Source organism: Schistocerca piceifrons, chromosome 11 (genome assembly GCF_021461385.2).
Source record: "Schistocerca piceifrons isolate TAMUIC-IGC-003096 chromosome 11, iqSchPice1.1, whole genome shotgun sequence".
Taxonomy (NCBI): Eukaryota; Metazoa; Arthropoda; class Insecta; order Orthoptera; family Acrididae; genus Schistocerca; species Schistocerca piceifrons.
Genome location: NC_060148.1, coordinates 119,974,330 through 119,992,187, shown reverse-complemented (window position 1 = coordinate 119,992,187; position 17,858 = coordinate 119,974,330). Strand labels below are relative to the sequence as shown.

Sequence of the window (17,858 nt, the reverse complement as noted above, 5' to 3'; positions counted from 1 at the left end):
AACATCTCGAGGGTTGGATCCCCTCACTTCCAGATTGGAGGATAATGCCACCCGGGCTGCTCTCAAGGTGCCTTTGCCATCTGTCTGCTGGCTGCCGCCCGGTGCTCCCCACCACCACCGCCGCCGCCGACATCCCCCTGTCCTCATCAGAGCCACCCTCCATATTTGTCTATTTCCCCATTTCAGTGACTCCTATTGCCAGTGGACAACGAATTCCATCATGGACACACCCACTAGCACCATCATTTACACCTCTACTTGCCCCGCATCCACCATTACCTCGTGGAGTGCCTCCCACTACCTTAAACAATGTCCTAACCTTGGCCTCGTCCTTCCTGCAACACCTGCTACGAATTCCACCCCACCCACTCCTCCAAATGCAAATCCTGAGCTCACTGTCCCCATTCACCACATTGACCAGCCCATCCATCCCATCAATTTCCTCCACCCTCCCCCTACAGCTGAAGACATCTGGTTCCTGACCATTGTTCTGCAGAAATCCACCCACTGCAACATCCCCACACAATCCAGCAGATCTCCCTTGCTGCTGCTCCGTCTTCCATTTCAATAGCTACGCCACTTACTCTCACAACCAGGCCCACTTTATCTTCATATGCCTAGACACTTGTTTAAGCTCCTCTCTGCTTTTCCCCTCCCACTCTGCTGAGCTACTGACAGACAAAACAACGAAACTATCGTCTGAAGAACACGTGTCTGATTTCTACCAACCACATACAGGCCCATTCTGAGTGCTGCGCAGAGTGCCAAAAGACTACGTGATAGATTGGAATGGAAAGCCGGGCTTTTCTTAGTGCGAAAACACACAGCAATCACAGACAATTCTAGCTACTTAATCCATGGCAGCAAATGGATAAATGTATGTACAATGATGCTGGGAGTGGAATGACAAATCGACATGATTGGGCTGAGCGCCCTTTATTTGACAAAATAATACTAATCTGGAATCTAGATTTCTAATTTTTATGATGGCATTCAGATCCACAGATACCATTCACCACATCAACCAGCTCTGTGCTGCATTGTGCAGCTACCTACTGCCAGGTACTCCATATCAATGACATCATGAGAGAGCAGAATGGGACGCTCCACGGAACTCACAGACTTTGAACATGGTCAAGTGATTGGGTATCACCTGCGTCATACGTCTGTATGCGAAATTTTCACACTCCTAAACATACCTAGGTGCACTGTTTCCGATGTGATAGTGGAGTGGAAACTAGAAGTAACATATACAGCACAAAAGCGTACAGACCGACCTCGTCTGTTGACTCGCAGAGACCGCCGTCAATTGGAGAGGATCGTTATGTGTAGTAGGCAGACATCTATCCTGACTGTCACACAGGAAATCAGAACTGCATCAGGATCCACTGCAAGTACTATGAAAGTCAGGCAGCAGGTGAGAAAACATGGGTTTCATGGTCGAGCAGCTGTTCATAAGCCACACATCACGCCGGTAAATGCCAAACGACGCCCCGTTTGGTGTAAGGAGAGTAAACATTGGACGATTGAACAGTGGAAAAACGTTGTGTTGAGTGACGTATCGTGGTACACAATCTGGCGATCCAATGAACAGGGTGTGGGTATGGCGAATGTCTGGTGAACGTCATCTGCTAGCGTATGTAATGCCAACAGTAACCTTCGGAGGTGGTGGTGTTATGGAGTGGTGGTGTTTTTCATGGAGGAGGCTTGCACTCCTTGTTGTTTTGTGTTGCACATTCACAGCACGGGCCTACATTGATGTTTTAAACACCTTCTTGCTCCCACTGTTGAAGATCAAGTCGGGGGTGGCGATTGCACCTTTCAACACGATCGAGCACCTATTCGTAACGCACGGCCTGTGGGGGAGTGGTTACACGACAATAATATCCCTCTAAAGGACTGGCCCGCACAGAGTCTCGACCCGAATCCTACAGAACACCTTTGGGATATTTTGGAACGTCAACTTCGTGCCAGGCCTCACCGACCGACATCAATACCTCTCCTGTGCAGCACGCCGTGAAGAATGGTCTGTCATTCCCGAAAAAACCTTCCAGCACCTGATTGAACGTATGCCTGCAATAGTGGAAGCTGTGATCAACGCTAAAGGTGGGCCAACACTGTACTGAATTCCAGCATTACTGATGGAGGGCGCCACGAACTTGTAAGTCATTTTCAGCCAGGTTTCCGGATACTTTTGATCACATAGTGTATGTTTCGTAGGGGGAAACTGCTGCTAATTTTCAAGCTTTTACGTGAATATACAGTGCTATTACAAATGATTGAAGCGATTCATAAATTCACTGTAGCTCCATTCATTGGCATATGGTCACGACACACTACAGATACGTAGAAAAACTCATAAAGTTTTGTTCGGCTGAAGCCGCACTTCAGGTTTCTGCCGCCAAAGCGCTCGAGAGCGCAGTGAGACAAAATGGCGACAGGAGCCGAGAAAGCGTATGTCGTGCTTGAAATGCACTCACATCGGTCACTCATAACAGTGCAACGACACTTCAGGACGAAGTTCAACAAAGATCCACCAACTGCTAACTCCATTCAGCGTTGGTATGCGCAGTTTAAAGCTTCTGGATGCCTCTGTAAGGGGAAATCAACGGGTCGGCCTGCAGTGAGCGAGGAAATGGTTGAACGCGTGCGGGCAAGTTTCACGCGTAGCCCGTGGAAGTCAACGAATAAAGCAAGCAGGGAGCTAAACGTACCACAGCCGACGGTTTGGAAAATCTTACGGAAAAGGCTAAACCAGAAGCCATACCGTTTACAATTGCTACAAGCCCTGACACCCGATAACAAAGTCAAACGCTTTGAATTTTCGGCGCGGTTGCAACAGCTCATGGAAGAGGATGCGTTCAGTGCGAAACTCGTTTTTAGTGATGAAGCAACATTTTTTCTTAATGGTGAAGTGAACAGACACAATGCGCGAATCTGGGCGGTAGAGAATCCTCACGCATTCGTGCAGCAAATTCGCAATTCACCAAAAGTTAACGTGTTTTGTGCAATCTCACGGTTTAAAGTTTACGGGCCCTTTTTCTTCTGCAAAAAAAACGTTACAGGACACGTGTATCTGGACATGCTGGAAAATTGGCTCACGCCACAACTGGAGACCGACAGTGCCGACTTCATCTTTCAACAGGATGGTGATCCACTGCACTTCCATCATGATGTTCGGCATCTCTTAAACAGGAGATTGGAAAACCGATGGATCGGTCGTGGTGGAGATCATGATTAGCAATTCGTGTCATGGCCTCCACCCTCTCCTGACTTAACCCCATGCGATTTCTTTCTGTGGGGTTGTGTGAAAGATTCAGTGTTTATACCTCCTCTACCAAGAAACGTGCCAGAACTGCGAGCTCGCATCAACGATGCTTTCGAACTCATTTATGGGGACATGCTGCGCCGAGTGTGGGAAGAACTTGATTATCGGCTTGATGTCTGCCGAATCACTAAAGGGGCACATATCTAACATTTGCGAATGCCTAAAAAAACTTTTTGAGTTTTTGTATGTGTGTGCAAAGCATTGTGAAAATATCTCAAATAATAAAGTTATTGTAGAGCTGTGAAATCGCTTCAATCATTTGTAATAACCCTGTACTTCGCACATCCTTTTGCAAGCGAGAAGATATCATGAAGTACGATTGGGAAAGGCCGTAAATTAACCATCTATGTCCCTTTATTGAGTCCAGATGTGTGAGAACTGGTTGAACAGAGAGATTGTCAAATACCCTGGGAAATGTAGTAGCACCCCAGGCAATAACACCTGATTGTGTTCCCGTATGCTGGGACTGTCTGTTTGATATCCCACCACTGTCTGCAGCATCTCCAGACAAGTGTTCGTTGGTATTCGGGGCTCAGTTTGAAGTGTGACTAATCACTGAAGACAATTCTACTCGACTCAATGAGATTCCAGGCCGAATGTGCCCGACACCACTGAATACGAGCTTGATTCTGTACAGGGGCGACGTGGACACAGCTCCTTTCTGTGAGCCGCCTGTTAATAGTCCCTGCAGTAAATGAAGTACCAGTTGCACGTCAGCTCGACAATAATGATAAATCCGGCGCTCTGAGTGTCTCTCTGATGACTGCTCCGACCTCACGTTCTGTCATCTCCCGAGGTCAAGCGCTTCCTTCTTGATGCTATGTTTGGCCACTGTTTACCCATTCCTGCTAACATAGGAAAATAGTGCCATCACTGCCCTCAGATGACGAGCGATTCGTCTATTACTCCAACTGCCTTCTTTCAGCCCAACAAGTCTCCCAAATGATTACAGCTGTATATAGTGTCTACGTACCTGTCTGCCAGGCATAATTGCTGTCCAGAAGAGTACACAGAATGAAATTCGTAAAGATTGTATTTTTTCCTGCCGACATGTCCCTCGTTTACTAACTTCGCCAGTTGCGCGTTGAAATTGCTCTGCAGCGTCACACATTCATTCATCGACCACCAAAGTTTACAAATTTGCATTTTCTGTCAATATCTGCATTCATTTTAATTTTTGACCAATCTGCACAAGTTGTTTGTGGTGCACCTTTTTCTTCTTTTTCCCCTGTCACAGTGTAAAATATATCTGCATGTTTCACACCACGCTGTATAATAAAGTAAATACTAATTAGATTAATTCTCCCATATACACAAATGAAGTGCTTGGGCAGCCTTTTGTCAACTGCCCAATTTTTTAAAATAATGATATGGAAATGAAGAAATAGATAGGATTTCGTCGTTCTTCTGACTTGGTAAGTAACAAAATTCCTTAGTTGAAGATAAATAGCGGACTGAATTTAATCATCATGAGAAAAAAGTCTTTCGCAACGGCATTTATATGTAAAACGTTCTCGGTTTTCTTGCCGCATCAATTCGGGATAAAATCGCGAGCTTTCGACGATAGCCCCCATCGTCATCGTCAGGATGACATGAATTTAAGCATATGTCACGTTTGATTTGTTTCTATTTTTAATGAAGTGCCTTTGATCCATGTGCTTGTTTCCCCCGTGCTGCCCACTTCTATAACTAGTCTCGCACCTATATCACCCACATGAACAGGCTATAGCATTGTACGGAATTCTTCTATAGCGTGTCGGTTATGGGTTAAGTGAAGCAATCGAGAGTACTTGCGCGGATTCCATGGTCATGATATGCAGCATGTTGCCAAATGTTTTCCGATGATTGTCACCCTCGCCAACCGAAAATATTCTCCTTCAAGGTAGGGCAGATATTCGAAGGATGTAGCATCGCTGTTCTCAACAATGTAGGTGGTTGTATGTCCGAACATCCATAGTGCTACATTTTCTTTCATAACTGGTCATCACATGCGGTCCCGCCACGTCCCTTCACGAACGTTCAGATAGCGTGCTGAAATGTTACGTTATAAATATATAAAGAAGTAGCCCTAGTTTTAATTATCGCCTGAAAATATCGTAAATAATTTTGCATATAAAAATAAATTTGTATATAATTGAAAGAAACGATGTACTAATGAGATGATGTATTTCTAGTTAATTATGAATTATTTTGTAAAGAAGTATCTTTGAGTTAAAATGTTGAAACAAAATGTAGTAGGTACGCTCGTTTGTCTAACGATATGACAAAAAAGCGGAAGACGACTTGTTTTCCCCTCTCTCTTTTGTCCTGCGGTACCGAGATAAGCTGTGTAGTGTCACATGTGTGCTTTTGTGAAATAATTATGTCAATTTCATCTTAAGTAGCCGTGTTTCATTTGAAGATCCCTTTCCTTGCTGTTCACGTTACACATGAGTTTAGTATGGATTTCTTAGTGCAGTTTCGGGCTGTATTGGAGAGAAGTTGTTTCTGGGATTGTTTGGGGGTCATGGCCGAACACTGTTAGCGGTCATTCGCAGTTTAATCAATCACATTCTGATTCATACGTACCTGAGATTATTTTTATGTATGTTTTTCTCTCAAAATCGGGGCAATGTTATAACGCGAACCGTGTAGTATTCAGATCGGTCTAAAGAATGTCGTCTATCAATGCACTCGCCAGTCTGATATAATGACGATGCTGGAAGACTGCACAGCGTCAGTATAATCTGTTCATCATAAGAATAAAACTGATGTAACCATTACGTCATGTATTCTTGTATGTTTGCTTCAATATACTTGGATTTCGTTTCACGTGGATCGGAAACCAATCTGAGACCAGTACAGTCAAGTAAGATCATAAGGATACGTTTTGTGCTGTGTTACACGCACACAGAGGGAGCGATAATGCGGGACAACAGCTATACCGGAGCATCAAACTTGGACAGCACTGGCCAGCCAGCGGTCCAACTTACCTGCAATGATGTGAACAGTTGCAGTTCAGATGTAAAACGAGACGAGGAAAGAAACAAGATAGCTTCGAATGTCATTTAATTTTTAAACAGAATGAAACTATATTTGGAGAAACTCCACCACTACCGCTCACTTCTCAGTCACCAGACGGCAAGCATGAAATGCAATTGTTGTCACCTGACATGGTGTTCTAATTACAAACAAGAGTGATGAAAATTTCCAACTTAAACATAGCGAGCTGTGTGTAATGTAAAAGAATACTGCAGGGATTTCATCGTACTGTTGAACACTGAAACCACTAATGTATTTATTACAGTCAGTCATCTGGTGATCTCTTAGCTCCTGCGTTATCGGAGTCGGAGAAATACATTTCATTTCTAGAAGTGTCACCTGCTACGTTGATAACGACCCTATCGACATCAGAATACACGATGCCAAACAGCCGCCCCATTTTCTTTTCTTCTTTTTTGATGAGCCGTTCTGTATCCCGCCAGCGTACTGCGTGACGTGTGAAAAATCTGCGTGCGTTTGTACCAGTAGTCTACGTCTGGCAGTTGGCAAGTCTTGTTATTTCTTGTGCCAATTCCCTTCATTTGGCAGCATATCAGTTCTGCTGAGTTCGTATTGTAATGGTACAGTGACAAATGTAAAAATCTAGAATCTGTATGCCATGCTCGATGCTGTGAAAAGAATTGTTTTTCATGTTTCTACGAGGCTTATATACATCTGTGGTATAAAACGATGAAGATAATTCAAATAAAAAGTGTTTGGTTTTTCATTTTTGTCTTAAAACTTATATTCTTATGTTTTCATAATTTAAGCAACTTTTGTTAACAGTCATTTATAAAAATCGATAATTCAGAATTTATATACCCAATAAAAACGAGAATTTCGCATGTAATATGTAATTAGAAAGAAGAATTCGTACATTATTCATAAAAAGTTATGATGAGTTCTACAATTACGGGATGTAGCTATTTCAAATCGAATGAGAAAAAAAATCACTATGGGGAAATTGTAACCAGGGAACAAACGCCCACAGCAGGCTACCATTCAGCGAAACCTGCAGTTTAGATGCGTAACTGCACTGTGTCTAACACAGTCCCTCAGAAAAGTTCAAAGCCGATTACCCCTGTAAATTTATGAAAAACATTAAGAACAGTCTATTTTTCGGCCCTCTGTTTAACCCTGTTTCACTATGGAACAGTCTGCAGCCTCAGGTATTTTCATTCCGCGTATTAACACCCCGACAATCAGAGCTCAACAATAAAGAGGCTGTGACTGTAGAGCATTTTTGGCTGGTTCAAATGGCTCTGAGCACTATGGGACTTAACGGCCATGGTCATCAGTCCCCTAGAACATAGAACTACTTAAAGCTAACTAACCTAAGGACGTCACACAACACCCAGTCATCACGAGGCAGAGAAAATCCCTGACCCCGCCGGGAATCGAACCCGGGAACCCGGGCGTGGGAAGCGAGATCGCTACCGCACGACCACGAGCTGCGGACGAGCATTTTTGAAATTAAATTTAAATACGTAGCTAAAGCGTTATTAAGAAAAAGGTTGGTGGCTCTCAATAGATTTGAACATCATAATGTTTCATTTAATGTAGCTAATACGTAAGGAGGACCTACTTCCAAGAACGTAATAACACCAGTGTACGTCTGCTAATGCTTCTGACCTATCATCGCGATTGTGTTTTTTTACACCAGGTTTATTCTTATGATGAACTCCATATCCATAACGCCATGTCTACCGCTAGCGTCTGCCACTTCCATTTCTTTTTTTTTTTCCTTTATTGAATCTCGATTCCGCCCTAAGGGGGCGGGCTGGCAACAGCTTAGTACGCTGCTCTGCAGCCTACAGACTTTTTAAAACGTAAGAAGAAGATAAGAAACAATAAAAGCAGGGGATAAAACGGTGACTTAAATTGTAAAACGGTCGAAAATTGTGCAAAGCTAAAACATAAAGCAAACGGTTGGCAAAGCCAATTAGATACACAGGAAGCAGACAGGTAACATAGTAAACAGACAATTAAAAAACACGGCCACAGTCTGGTTTCTGTTCGCAAGAGATATAAAAATCACACCCAGCGACAGTATGACGCCTGTTCGCAGCGCTTCGGAAAAGACACACAACACTGAACACTCACTGTAAGCCGGCCGCGGTGGTCTCGCGGTTCTAGGCGTGCAGTCCGGAACTGTGCGACTGCTATGGTCGCAGGTTCGAATCCTGCCTCGGGCATGGATGTGTGTGATGTCCTTAGGTTAGTTAGGTTTAAGTAGTTCTAAGTTCTAGGGGACTGATGACCACAGCAGTTTAGTCCCATAGTGCTCAGAGCCATTTGAACCATTTGAACTCACTGTAAACATTGCACTAAAATGTTGGCACAAAGATGTCACACCATAGCCGAGGGCTGATGGGGGGGCCTGGACAGATTGGGGGGGGAGGGTAAAACAAGGAGGGAGGAGAGGAAAAACGAAAAGGGGAGGAACCAAAGGAGGTAGAGGACTCATAAGGGGGGGAGGGGCAGGGCAGATGCGAGAGGGAATGGGAAAAGGCAGAGAATGGAAATGCAAGAGGACTCAGGGGAGAGAAGGCAGGCACAGAGATGGTAGGTGGAGAAAAAAGAGGATGGAAGGGGAGCCCAGGAAAAGGACGGAGGTAAGGAGGGGGTGAGAATCAGAGTTGATAGGAGGGATAAATGGAGAGAGAGAGGGCATCATCAGGGAGGGGGAGTTGATGGAAGCCACCTTGGGAAAGGAGATGAAGGGTGTAGAGATGGAGGGTAGGGTGACTCAACAGTGGAGAGGTGGCAGGGGGCGGGGATGGGAGAGGAGAGGAGCAACCAGGGGGTGAGGGGGATCTAGGCGGAGGGAGGTGTAGAGTATGCGGATATGTTTGAGGAATAGGAGCAGATGGGGGAAAGGAATGAGGTCATAGAGGATCCGCATGGGGGATGGGAGGCGTATACAGAAGGCGAGGGGGACTGCATGACACTCAAGGATCTGGAGGGACTTATAGAATTTGGGGGGAGCAGATATCCAGGCGGGACTGGTATAACAGAGGATGGGACGGATTAAGGATTTGTAGGTGTGGAGGACGGTAGAGGGGTGCAACCCCCATGTCCGGCCAGAGAGGAGTTTGATGAGTGGGTGGCAGTTGTGGGCCTTGGATTGGATGGAGTGGAGATGAGGGATCCAAGTGAGGTGACGGTCAATGGTGAGGCCAAGGTAGGCGAGGGTGGGGTTGAGGTGGAAAGGACGGGCACAGATGGTAAGGGAGAAATCCAGGAGCCAGAAGGAGCGAGTGGTATGACCTACGATGATTGCCTGGGTCTCGGAGGGATTGATTTTCAGGAGCCACTGGTTACACCATGCGGAAAAAAGGACAAGGTGATTCTGGAGAAGGCTTTGGGACCATTGGTGGGTAGGAGTGAGGGCGAGGAATGTGGTGTCATCGTCATATTGCAAGAGGTGTACTGGTAGGGGGTTGGGGCATATCTGCCATGTACAGGAGGTAGAGGAGAGGGGAGAGGACAGAACCCTGGGGCACACGGGCAGAGGGGTAGAAGGTGCGGGAATTGGGATTATGGATGGTAATGTAGGAGGGGCGGCGGGAGAGGAAGGAGGCCATCAGTCGGATGTAGTTGACAGCAACGGTGTAGGTTTGGAGTTTAAACAGGAGACCGGGATGCCAGACATGGTCGTAGGCCTTTTCGAGGTCAAGGGAGACAAAAATGGCGGAGCGATGGGAGTTAAGCTGGAGGGAGAGGAAATGAGTGAGGTGGAGGAGTTGGTCATCGGTGGAGAAGGAAGGTCAAAAGCCACATTGGGTGTCAGGGAGGAGCTGGTTTTGGTGGAGGTGGTGATGGATGCGCCGGGTAAGGATGGATTCCAAGAGTTTGCTGAACACCGATGTGAGACAGATAGGACGGTAGGAAGAGGAATCAGATGGAGGCTTGTTTGGTTTGGATAACATCAGGATACAGGAGGTTGCCACTTTCAGGTGACAACGCCAATTTCCTGAAGCAGCTGCATCACAGTAGAAAGCATTTGTCACGCAATTGCTGGGAACTGCCTTAATACATATGGCGGTAGTCTGTTACCTTTTTCTGGCGAACACGTTCAGACCCTAATTAAATCATTCAACTCGCTCTTTCTTCTAAACTGGAGTCAAAACTGAAGGGAGAAAGAATCGGCACTGCAGCAATTGCAAGAGTGGCTACTGTGCGTCCATCTGTTGATGACGGCAGGAGTGGTGCCGTTCTTCGATACCTGCCTAACGTAAAAGTCGGGTTTACGGCCCCTGTTCGGATATTTATTCTTTTAGATAAGAAAGATATTTATTCTTTAATGATAATCATGTGAGTGAGAATTAGACTGAATGGTTCCTGACGACGGCTTCATACTCGTTTCTGCTATTTATGGCAAATGCTATTCATAAATGCAATCGCAAGTAGTAGTGTCATCTCCGGCGGTAATTCGTTTGAATTCGATTTGTGCTATTCTGGTACCGATCGAAGTGATAGGTGTTGCAGGTGCCAGCCAGCCAGCCAGCCAGCCAGCCAGCCAGCCAGTCAGCCAGCCTGTCGGCGTGCGTCAGTCCAGCCAGCACGCAGCAGGCAGCAGCCAGCAGCGGTCTCTGCCAGCGGCGGTCCTCGCCAGCAGAGGTCCCCGCCGGCAGCCAGCAGCGGTCCCTACTGGCAGCCAGCAGCGGTCTATGCCAGCAGCCAGCAGTGGTCCTCGCCTGCGCCAGTAGCCAGCAGCAGTCCCCGCCACCAGTGGTCGCAGCCAGCGGCCAGCTGTGGTCCTAGCTGCCCCCACTATCCACCACCACCAGCAGCAGCAGCAGCAGCAGCAGAGGAGTCCCCACCAGCCAGCCAGCCAGCCGGGTCCCCCCCCCTCTCCCCAGCGGCAGCAGAGTGGTGCTTAGGCCCCTGCCTCCTTCGTCATTCTCCGTCCCTTTCTCCTCTGTGTCTCTCGTTGCCCTGCCCATCTCTCGTTTGCTCCTTTGTCTAGTACTGTGTTTTTTACCCCCTTATCATAATGTCAAGCCCCACCACCTCCTCTACAGCCATCACCACTGCCATTATATACACCTCCCCCTCTGCTGCTGCCACCACTATCACGTGGTGTGCCGCTTCACTCCCCCCTCAGTCCATCCCCCCAATCCTCACTCTCTCATCTCCCTCCCTATTTGTCGCCCCGTCCCCGGCTCCTCCCTTCCGCGCCTCCTCTGATCCCTTCCCTCCACTCCCTCCCTCTGCTCCTTCCGTTTCTGCGGCCCCCGCCAGGGTGGTCGCCAGGTGGGCTACGGCCCATGCTCCGCTCTCCTCTTCACCTTCATCTTCATCGTCCTCGTCATCGTCTTCGCCATCGCCTTCGCCATCGCCCTCACCATCTCCGACGCCGACTCCCGCCCTGGGACCTGCCACTACCCGCCACATTCCAGTTGTTCCCATCCCCCCCGCCAGGGTGGTCGCCAGGTGGGCTACGGCCCATGCTCTGCTCTCCTCTTCACCTTCATCTTCATCGTCCTCGTCATCGTCTTCGCCATCGCCTTCGCCATCGCCCTCACCATCTCCGACGCCGACTCCCGCCCTGGGACCTGCCACTACCCGCCACATTCCAGTTGTTCCCATCCCCCCCAACTCCTCCACCGCCGTCAAGCGCCCCAGTGGCACCCCTGCCTCTTCTGCTCCCAAAAAGGCTCCACCTCATCCCCCTTCCCCCACCCCTGATGCCATGGATGTCTCTCCACCTATCCCTGCCCCCTCCTCCTCTTCCCCTACCCCCTCCTCCTGCCGCTACCTCATCTCCCGTCCTGATCCCTCCCTCCTTGAAGCCCGGAACCTCACCCTTTTCCTTCACCAGAATTTTCCTGGTGCCTGAATCTCCCTCCTCACTCCTCACCGTGATTCGGTACTAACCTCCTCCCCCAGCCCTACCCTCCACAACGATCTCCTTCCCGCATCCCTGTCACCTGCTTTGGCCCTCATGCCTCCCTCACCCCTGCTCCTTCCCCACCTCCCTTCCGCCAACCCCAACCCCCACATCGCCCACCGACCCTCACCGCTGTGATCACTCGGCTGAGTCCAGTGATCACAGAGGAGGAGGTGTTGGCGGAGCTTCAGGCCCATCCCCATCTGGAAGTGCGTGCTGCTCGCCGCATCCACAACACTGCCGAACCCACCCGCCTTATGCGGGTTTATTCTGGGCACACCCCCTAAATAGACCGTCTCCTGAAGGAGGGTGCCCTCCTTTTTAACCAGCGTTATAAGGTTGACCCCTCCCGTTCCCCTCCTCAATCCCTGCGCTGCCAAAGGTGCTTGCGGTATAATGCGCACCCAACATCTGAGTGCCGCGAGGCCCCCACCTGCCCGCACTGTAGGCAAGCCCACTTTTTATGGCAGTGCCCCAATCTCCAGTCCCCCCCCCCCCCTGAAATACCTGTAACCTCCCTCATCCTACCTACTCCCAGAACTGTAAGGCCCGGCCCCCTCCTACCACTCCTGAACTCACCATTCCTGTCCGCCCTCTGGACGCCCCCACCCCTCCCGGTAACTCCCTTCACCCACCCCCTACCGCTGAGGACATCTTCAGATTCCTCACCGTTGTCCTTCAGAATGTTCATCCTTTTCAGCGCCCGCACACCCTTCAACAGATCTCCCTCGCCGCCCGTTCCGTTTTCCAACTCTGAATGTACGCCACCTACTCCAAGAACCAGGCCCATTTCACCTTCTCCCGTCTTGACACACTCGTTTAAATCCCTGTCATGGCGCGGCAGCACCATATCCTTTTCAACAACATCCGCTCCCTTCCCACCAACAAAAACCTCTTCCTGCGCACCCTTGCCACCCACTGCGTGGATGCCTTCGTCCTCAATGAAACTTTCCTGAAGCCCCATCACACCATCCACACTTCGTCATACCTCCTCCACTGCTCTGATAATCCCCTCCCGATTGCGCGTGGCGGAGTTGCCATCGGGCACCACCCCATCTCTAATGACCTCGTTGTCGACAGGACGTTAAACACTAATATCCTCCTCCTCCTCCTCCTGGGCACCACCGCCAGATCCCCGTTCGGCTCCAACGTCTCCTTCCCGACCCCACCGTGCACCTGTTCCTTAGTCTCTTCTTCCCCGGCCTTACCATTACATGCGCCACCATCTACGTCCGCCCCAACGACCCTATTCCCTTCGACTTCCTCTCCTACATCGACCGTACCTTCTCCTCCTACATGATCGCCGCTGACCTTAACATCCATAGTCGTTCCGCTGCCCAGTTATGGCGGTGGCATCGGTTCCTCTTCTCCCTTCAAGTCGACCTCATTCCCATCCCCCAGCACACCCATCCCGAATCCAACTCCACTCCCGATGTTATCCTCTCCTCCGCCAACCTCCTTGGCCGCATAACAGTGGATGTCCTGCAGCCTATTGTTAGCGACCATCTCCCTGTCCTCCTCACCATTTCAGACGGTCGTCGCCCCTGCTCCGACCCTCGTAATGACCCTTCACCTAAGTACGTCCATGACTATTCCCCTGCCAACTGGAATGCCTACCGGGATACTCTCTCCACCCAGGTCGATAGCCACCCTTTCACCTACCACCACCCCGCTGATGTCACCCATGCCACCTCCTTTCTACAGCAGACCTTGTCTGAGGCCGTGGAGGCCTACATCCCTACTGTCGCCATCTACCCCCACTGTCCTACCTTACCCCCACAGGCCATCCTCCTCCTCCGTGAATCCCGCCCCGTCTCTACCGTGCCTTCCTCCGCACGCGTGAGCTGGACACACTACGACGCCACCGGCAACTCCACCGACACATTCGTAATTTGCTCGCGGCTAAGAAACGCCGGGACTGGCGACAGACATGCACCCATTCAACTGATACCCTACCTATCAACTCGTCCAAGTTCTGGTCATCCTTCCGTCGCCTTACTGGAACTAAACCCTCCCCCTACTATCCTCTTCTCCATGATGATCACCCTTTCCCTGACTCCCTACCTCTCCAATGTCTTTTCCATCCCTGATGATCCCCAGTTCGATTACTCCCTCTTCCCGGATATCTGCGATCGAACTGACACCTCTGTCCCTCCCCTCGCTCCTGGTTTCCAGTACTTGGACAACATTGCACACACGGAACTCAATGCCCCTATCACTGCACAGGATCTCATTGCTGCACTCCGCACAAAACGCAACAGCGCTCCTGGTCACGATCGTGTCACCTACCGTCACCTTCGTGAAGCTCCTGTCTCTTTCCTCTCCACCCTGGCCAGGCTCTACAATGTAGTCCTGTCCACCGGTTACTACCCTGACCTGTCGAAAACCTCCCGTATCCTCATGTTCCTTAAACCTGGCAAACCGCTGTCCGCCGTCTCCTCCTACCGTCCCATCAGCCTTACCTCGGTCTTCAGCAAGGTCCTGGAATCTATCCTCTCCCAATGCATCCACCCGCATCTCCGCACGCACCGCCACCTCCCCGTTACCCAGTGTGGCTTTCGGCCGTCCTTCTCTTCCGACGACCTTCTCCTTCACCTCACTCATCTCCTTTCCGAACAGCTTCCCGTCACTCCGAAATCTTCCTCTCCCTGGACCTCGAACGTGCTTATGACCGCGTATGGCATTCCGGTCTCCTCTTCAAGCTCCAAACCTTCGCCCTTCCCATTAACTACGTCCGTCTGATCGGCTCCTTTCCCTCCCGCCGTCCTTCCTATGCCACCATCCATAACACGGATTCCTACACCTTTTTCCCCTCTGCCGGTGTGCCCTAAGGCTCCGTCCTCTCTCCCCTTCTGTACTTATTGTACACGGCGGACATGCCGCCGCCGTCACCCCACGTCCACCTTCTCCAGTTTGCCGATTACACCGCATTCCTTGCCCTTGCCCCAACCTGCAGCGCTCCCAATACCTTCTCCAATCCCATCTTGACCAGTTCACTGCTTCGTGCAACCAGTGGTTGCTCAACGTCAATCCCTCCAAAACCTAGGCGATCATTGTAGGCAAAACCACCCCTGCCTTCCGCCTCCTTGATTTCTATCTCACCATCTATGGCCGTCCTATCGCCCTCACTCCCACCCTTAAGTACCTTGGCGTCACCCTCGACCGTCGCCTCTCCTGGACTCCCCATCTCAGGACAATCCTAGCCGAGGCACGCTCCCGAGTCCGTCTCCTCAAGGTCCTTTCCGGCCGTACGTGGGGTCTGGACCCCTCCACCATCCTCCACACTTATAAATCCCTCATCCGCCCTATCCTTTGTTACGCCCATCCGGCCTGGATCTCCGCCCCCCCTACCTTTTATAAATCCCTCCAAATCCTTGAACGCCATGCTCTCCGCCTCGCCTATCGCATCTGTCTCCCCTCCCCCACGCGGATCCTGTATGATCTCATCCCCTTCCCCCTGCTCCTACTCTTCCTTGAAAGGATATGGATCCTGTACACCTCCCACAAACTCGATCCTCCTCATCTGCTTGTCTCACCCATCCTCTTCCGCCCCCGCCCACTTCCGCACCTGTATTCCCACGTCCCACCCGGTCTCCATCTCTCCACCCTCCTCACCCTCTCCCAAGGTGGCTTCCGCCAGCTCCCCCTCCCTGATGATGTCCTCCTCCCCTCCATCTACCCCTCCTATCAACTTTGATCCTCCCCCCAACTTCCTGTGTCCTTTCCTTTAGGCACCCTCCCTCCCTTCTCTTTCCTTTTCCCCTGTACCCTGCCTCCACCACTCTTCCCCCGGGCTTCCCCTCCCCCTTCCTCTCTTCCCCCTATCTCCCCTGCCCAGGGCATCTGCTCTCCCCTCTCCCTCTCCCACCCCCACTCCTCCCGTCTTGGTAGGTCCCCAGACTCGCACACACTCAGTGAACATTCGAACGCCTGAGATCATTGCCACCAGTGTCTCGTGTGGGTGCCTCGTCTGCGGTTAGTGTTCTTTCATTGGCACGCCTAAACTGTTCACGTGTGCCGTCGCAGTCGTCCTTATCCTGTGCTCCGTGTCAACAAGTGTTAGTGTTTTTTCGTCCAGCGTGAACGGCTTCATGTTTATTGTTTTTGTATCTGCATTTCTTTGCCTGCCGTTTTTCTTGTATTGTTTGTGTCACCTCTATGTCATATTATTGTACCCCTTAAGGCTGAAGAGCGGCGTAATATGCTGCTGACAGCCCGGCTTGTATGAGGTCCTTAAAATTACAATAAAGAACGGTCTCAAGGTACCCTCCAAACCCACTTTAACCAGTTCACCACTTGGTGTAACCAGTGGTTCCTCCGTCTCAACCCCACCAAAACCCAGGAAATCATCATAGGCCGCACCACTCGCTCCTTTCGCCTCCATGATTTCTACCACAGCCTTTATGGTCGTCCTATCCAGCTCACCCCCACCCTGAAATACCTTGGCCTCACCCTCGCCCGCCACCTCACCTGGAATTCTCATCTCCAGACCGTCTAACAGAAAACCCAATCCCGCCTCCGCCTTCTGAAACTCCTGTCTGGCCGGACATGGGAATTGCATCCTTCTACCACCCTCCACACCTACAAATCCCTCATCCGTCCTATCCTCTGTTATGCCAGCGTTGCCTGGATCTCCACCCCCACTCGCTTTTACAAGGCCCTAGAAATCCTTGAACGCCATACACTCCGCCTTTCCTTCCGTATCTGCCTTCCTTCCCCCACACGGCTCCTGTATGAACTGATCCCCTTCCCCAACCTCCTCCTGTTCCTCCAACATCTCCGCATCCTTTACATTGTTCGCAGGCTTGATCCCCCGCACCCACTGGATTCCTCCTTCCTCTCCACCCCCCGCCCGTTTGCCGCACCTGTATCACTGTATCCCCCCCTCTCTCCACCTCCACCTCCACCTCCACCGCGATACAAATGGGCATATTTTACTTGGATGGTATATAGGCTACTAAGATTGCCACTAAGCTAACAGGTATTAGAAAAGTAGTTAAGTATTTTAAAAGAAGTGACCGTAGCGAACGGATATACGTGTAAGCAGGTGATGAATATTTATAGGAAGACAAAGAAGAGGAAAATGGAACAAATAGAAGGAAGTCAAGTAGCAGTTAAGAGGAACAACAAAAAAAAATGTAGCTCTCACTTACAATGGAAGAATTACAGATAAAATTGAAAGATGCTTTCGTAAATCCGACGTTAAAATATGGTTCCGAACAAATAACACGTTAAAATTGAAGCTCCGGCATAGAATATGTAATAGTAGGAATAAATTTCAGGATTCAGGGGTATATAAGATCAAATGGAATGACTGCTGTAAACAATGTATAGGGCAGGCTGGTAGGAACTTTGAAACCAGATTCAGGGAGCACACCTACTATGGTTCAAATGGCTCTGAGCACTATGGGACTTAACAGCTGTGGTCATCAGTCCCCTAGAACTTAGAACTACTTAAACCTAACTAACCTAAGGACGTCACACACATCCATGCCCGAGGCAGGATTCGAACCTGCGACCGTAGCAGTCGCGCGGTTCTGGACTGCGCGCCTAGAACCGCGAGACCACCGCGACCGGCGGCACACCTACTCTCAAAACAAAACAGCTTTTGGG

General features: G+C 49.9%; 1 protein-coding gene across 1 annotated transcript in view; it reads left to right on the top strand.

Moving 5' to 3' along the window:
- The window catches only part of LOC124719781 (transcriptional regulatory protein AlgP-like), a 102,997-nt gene that overhangs the window by 880 nt on the left and 84,259 nt on the right, over window positions 1-17,858 (top strand). The window contains exon 2 of the mRNA XM_047244978.1: window positions 10,841-11,109. Coding sequence (XP_047100934.1) covers window positions 10,841-11,109 — 269 coding nt within the window. The remainder of the gene's footprint in view (window positions 1-10,840; window positions 11,110-17,858) is intronic.